Raw genomic sequence first — 6,000 nt, forward strand, 5'->3', positions numbered from 1 at the left:
CACAGGCCGCTACGGAGAGCCAGAAGAGCCAAAAGCCGTGCCTGCCAATGAAAAAACATCACATCCAAAATAATGAGGTAGCTTAATAATAAGACTGACTCACAACATGTTCCTCTGTCCCCTCCCTTCCTGTATCTGTCTGTCATATACTGAGATGCCAAAAACTAGAGCACACCTCGTTATCTGGTAAGAGAGTTACTTTCGATCTCTGTTGGTTCCAGATCACCATTATGGGAATACCCAGCAGGTCCTAGAGGAAAAGCTGTGTTCATTCCAGATCACCACCATTATGGGAATACCCAGCGGGTCCTAGAGTAGAAGCTCTGTTTTTCCTCGATCTACACACAATACCCCACAAATGACTAAGCAAAAACAGATTTTTTGATTTTTAAAAAAATTTATAAAGATAAAACTGAAATGACATTTACATAAGTATCCAGACCCTTAGTACTTGGTTGTAAATCTCTGCCATACGTGCTTCAACAGAGTCTTCTTGGGTATGACACTACAAGCTTGGCACACCTGTATTTAGGGAGTTTCTCCCATTCTTCTCTGCAGATGATCTCAAGCTCTGTCAGGTTGGATGGGGAGTGTTGCACAGCTATTTTCAGGTCTCTCTGGAGATGTTCAAATCGGGTTCAAGTCTGGGCTCTAGGTGAGCCACTCAAGGACATTCAGAGACTTGTCCCAAAGCCACTCCTGCGTTGTCTTGGCTGTGTGCTTAGGGTCGTTGTCCTGTTGGAAGGTGAACCTTTGCCCCAGTCTGAGGTCGAGAGCAGGTATTCATGAAGTATCTCTGTACTTCCTACTAGTCTCCCAGTCCTTGCCGCTGAAAAATATCCGCACAGCATGATGCTGCCACCACCATGATTCGCCACAGGGATGGTGCCAGGTTTCCTCCAGACATGACGCTTGGCATTCAGGCCAACGAGTCCAATCTTGGTTTAATCAGACCAGAGAATCTTGTTTCTCATGGTCTGAGAGTCCTTTGGGTGCCTTTTGGCAAACTCCAAGCAGGATATCATGTCTTTTACTCAAAGCAAATCTAATTTTATTTGATCACATGCGCCAAATACAACATTACCGTGAAATGCTTAGTTACAAGCCCTTAACCAACAAAGCAGTTCAAGAAATAGAGTTAAGAAAATATTTACTAAATAAACTAAAAACAAAATAATAAAAGGAGTGGCTGAGGAGTGGCTTCCATCTGGCCAAACTACCATAAAGGCCTGATTGGTGGAGTGCTGCAGAGATGGTTGTCCTTCTGGAAGATTCTCCAAGAACTCTGGACCAGTGATAGAGTGACCATCGGGTTCTTGGTCACCTCCCTGACCAAAGCCCTTCCCCCCAAATTGCTCAGTTTGGCCGGGTGGCCAGCTCGAGGAAGAGTCTTTGTGAACTCAACAACAAACAAAAAAAGTCCCTTTTTCAGAACCCTGTCTTTCAAAGAATTCATAAAAATTCAAATAAGTTCATAGATCTTCATTGTAAAGGGTTTAAACACTGTTTCCCATGCTTGTTCAATGAACCATAAACAATGAATGAACATGCACCTGTGGAATGGTCGTTAAGAAACTAACAGCTTACAGACGGTAGGCAATTAAGGTTACAGTTATGAACACTTAGGACACTAAAGAGGCCTTTCTACTGACTCTGAAAAACACCAAAAGAAAGATGCCCAGGGTCCCTGCTCATCTGTGTGAATGTGCATTAGGCATGCTGCAAGAGTACTGCAGATGTGGTCAGGGCAGAAAATTGCAATGTCCGTACTGTGAGACGCCTAAGACAGCACTACAGGGAGACAGAACTGACAGCTAATCGTCCTCGCAGTGGCAGACCACGTCTAACACCACCTGCACAGGATCTGTACATCCAAACATCACACCTGCGGGGGGACAGGTACAGGATGGCAACAACAACTGCCCGAGTTACACCAGGAACGCACAATCCCTCCATCAGTGCTGACTGTCCGCAATAGGCTGAGAGAGGCTGGACTGAGGGCTTGTAGGCCTGTTGTAAGGCAGGTCCTCACCAGACATCACCGGCAACAATGTCGCCTATGGGCACAAACACACCGTCGCTGGACCAGACAGAACTGGCAAAAAGTGCTCTTCGCTGACGAGTCGCGGTTTTGTCTCACCAGGGGTGATAGCCAGATTCGCGTTTATTGTCAAAGGAATGAGTGTTACACTGAGGCCTGTAATCTGGAGCGGGATCGATTTGGAGGTGGAGGGTCCGTCATGGTCTGGGGTGGTGTGTCACAGCATCATCGGCCTGAGCTTGTTGCAGGCAATCTCAATGCTGTGCGTTACAGGGAAGACATCCTCCTCCCTCATGTGTTACCCTTCCTGCAGGCTCATCCTGACATGACCCTCCAGCATGACAATGCCACCAGCCATACTGCTCGTTCTGTGCGTGATTTCCTGCAAGACAGGATTGTCAGTGTTCTGCCATGGCCAGCGAAGAGCCCGGATCTCAATCCCATTGAGCACATCTGGGACCTGTTGGATCGGAGGGTGAGGGCTAGGGCCACTCCCCCACAGAAACGTCCGGCAACTTGCAGGTGCCTTGATGGAAGAGTGGGGTAACATCTCACAGCAAGAACTGGCAAATCTGGTGTAGTCCATGAGGAGATGCACTGCAGTACCTAATGCAGCTGGTGGCCACACCAGATACTGACTTACTTTTGATTTTGAGAGACAGTAGCAGCAACATTATGTACTGTTACAAACAATGTGAAAAAAACACGTGAAAAAACAAAAAAAGCAAAGTTGGTTAGGAGCCCGTAAAACGGCAGCCATCTCCTACCGGCGCCCTTCTGTCATATGTGCCTCGACACAATCCTGTCTCGGAGCTCTACGGACAATTCCTTCCACCTCATGGCTTGGTTTTTGCACTGTCAACTGTGGGACCTTATATAGACGGGTATGTGCCTTTCCAAATCATGTCCAAACAATTGAATTTACTACTGGTGGAATCCAATTAAGTTGTAGAAACATCAAGGATGATCAATGGAAACAGAATTCATCTGAGCTCAATTTCAAGTATCATAGCAAAGGGTTTGAATACATATATTAATAAATAAAATGTTTTTTTTAGGAATATGCAAACGTTTAAAAATGACAAAACAAAAAACAATTTTGCCGTATTGTGTGTAGATGAGGGGAAAAATGCATTTCATCTATTTTAGAATAAGGCTGTAATGTAAAATGTGGGAAAAGTTATGGTCTGAATACTTTCTGAATGCACTGTATGTTACAGATACATCAGCATGTAGATATGTAGAGTAACAATACTGTACTGAAAACAGGACTGGGGAACTGGCCAATCCAAGTGTAATATTTAGCCATCCCTGACTAAAATGGAGGCATTAATAAATACCCTACTAAGATGGAAGTTGTGATGTACATCAGATTTCATTTCCAACAGCATGACACAAACAATTAAGTAGGACAACCAATTCCTCCCGTTTGTGGTTGCTGACAAGTCTGAGCAGTGAAAATCATCTGGATGAAACCATTGTGACACTGACACAATCATAATGTTCTAAATGTCTGTAGAGGACAACATGGAAATAAGAGCAAAAAAACATGCCATTGGCAGGGCAGGGGACTGGAACATCGTTCTGTGGTAGGGCCTGGGACAACACTACTTGAGCAAAAGGGCCCAATGCTGCCACGCCAGAGAGGTGTACCACAACACATCAACTGGGTTGAGGCTGCCCTGAGGCACAGGCCTAAGATCAGTTTAAAGCACAAACTGACCTCAGATAACTGTCATGGGGTGAACTCGCTCTACCGTCTTGACAAGACAACACAGTTTTTAGGAATCCCAGTCAACCCCAGATATTTTGGAGGTGCTAAACCACCCAATGGCTACACTGGCCCACACTGATAACCTCCCTCTCTAAGGTCATAAATACCTATTACACCCCCGGAATAGACACCTAACTTTTCATGGTTATGTGACGCATGTTTCCAGGGTCATTAACAGCCATTACACAGCCTCTGTATTCAGACACCACAGGAGCTGCTGTTTCCTACTGGACCCTACCTCAGGACACACATTTTCCTACATATATTCATTCATGCAGAGATATGGTCTGGTGGTAATGGTTACTGTGTGCGTGTTCCTAACCGTCCACGGCTGCTGGGGGTCCCTGCTGCATCCCTGCGTAGGGGGCCTGTGGCTGGGGGGCGGCGGACGAGGATGATGCAATGCTGTCTGGAGTATCTGACCGCTCCACAGACGAAACACCCGGGGGGGCTAGAGAGAGGGAGAGAAAGAGGGAGAGAGAAAGAGAGAGAGGGAGGGACAGAGAGAGAGGATGAGAGTACAGAGCATGAGCAGAGAGAGAAATATATAAAACGTATATAATTATAGTTGGATAAATGTAGATAAACTTAGATTTCTTTTCCACAAGGACATACAGGACACTATCCTCAAAACTCCATACCTAAAACCATGATTTGACAAAATTACCTGAATGGATTCTAACCATCAAGGACAGTCAAGAAAACGTAGAGCAAACCAAAACCTACAGAAGAAACACAGTGGAACCTGGAAATACCATCCAACACAAAACTGAGTGAGTAATGTTCAGTCTGAACCTACTTTTGGAGGCAAAAAGTAAAAGATATTTAATAAGTGTTATATAACAAAATTAACTGAGGCTACTAAGCTGCTAGGACAGAACAGACCTGACCTGGCTGCAACTTCACAACTGAAGTGTGAAGTGATGTGTGTGAAAACTCTTGAGCCTAACAATGGCAGCAGTTTCATTGCCTCCCCCACCCAAATGCAGAGGCCTTTGAAGCCCCCTGTGCCATGGCATATCCCTATGCAAATGTCATCCAAGTACAGTACCCCTTGGATATTTAAAATAACACTGCACGGAATAACTACAAAAAGAAGCTCCTCAAGGACAATCCAGACACACTATTTGCTGACTGCTGCAAAGAGGGGAACATAAGCAACTTAATTTTCCACACAGACCATCCCCTGGCATGACATAGTGCTATAAGAGCACACTACCCCTATGTCAAGAGAGAGGGTATTGGCCCAGGATGGAAACTCAATACTAGACACTGAGGAAATTGAAACAACCTGTCAACATTTACAAGTCTGGGACGATAATGTTGCAGGGCATCCTCATGCACTTCCAGCAGGACTTTTACGGGATCAAAGAGAGCACAGAAGGAAAAGCTCTCTCTCTGTGACGACTCCCCCATCCTGAGTGAGTCTGATCACACCTCTTTAATCTGTCCTGCAGACGAGGATAATCAGCCCCCCTCCCCATCACTGAACACACCCAGGTCCAACAACTGCAGTGCTCCACAATCATTGAGAGGGATAAGTTCACAGAGCTGGAGAGACATGGTGGAGCTCAGAGAGCTAGTCCACACAATCCAGACAGAACAAACCCACAAAACAGACCAGCACAACAACAACCCCCCAACAAGACCCGGAGGGCAGAAGGTGGAGATGGACGGCTGTCTGAGAGAAACACATGACATAGCAGTGAAGGGAGAGAGAGAGAGAGACACACGACACAGCAGTGAAGGGAGAGAGAGAGAGAGAGACAGAGACACGACACAGCAGTGAAGGGAGAGAGAGAGAGAGACAGAGACACGACACAGCAGTGAAGGGAGAGACAGACAGACAGAGACACGACACAGCAGTGAAGGGAGAGACAGACAGACAGAGACACGACACAGCAGTGAAGGGAGAGACAGACAGACAGAGACACGACACAGCAGTGAAGGGAGAGACAGACAGACAGAGACACGACACAGCAGTGAAGGGAGAGAGACAGACAGAGACACGACACAGCAGTGAAGGGAGAGAGACAGACAGAGACACGACACAGCAGTGAAGGGAGAGAGACAGACAGACACACGACACAGCAGTGAAGGGAGAGACAGACAGACAGACAGACAGACACACACAGCAGTGAAGGGAGAGACAGACAGACAGACAGACAGAGACACACAGCAGTGA

The 6,000-nt window shown here is 46.3% G+C and overlaps 1 protein-coding gene across 2 annotated transcripts in view; it reads right to left on the bottom strand.

The window, feature by feature from the left end:
• Positions 1–6,000, bottom strand: part of LOC106586706 (trafficking from ER to golgi regulator) — a 34,475-nt gene that overhangs the window by 7,483 nt on the left and 20,992 nt on the right. For both annotated transcript variants that reach the window (XM_014174256.2, XM_014174257.2), the window contains exon 6: positions 4,138–4,266. In XM_014174256.2, coding sequence (XP_014029731.1) covers positions 4,138–4,266 — 129 coding nt within the window. The remainder of the gene's footprint in view (positions 1–4,137; positions 4,267–6,000) is intronic.

This window comes from Salmo salar, chromosome ssa25 (assembly GCF_905237065.1).
Source record: "Salmo salar chromosome ssa25, Ssal_v3.1, whole genome shotgun sequence".
NCBI lineage: Eukaryota > Metazoa > Chordata > Actinopteri > Salmoniformes > Salmonidae > Salmo > Salmo salar.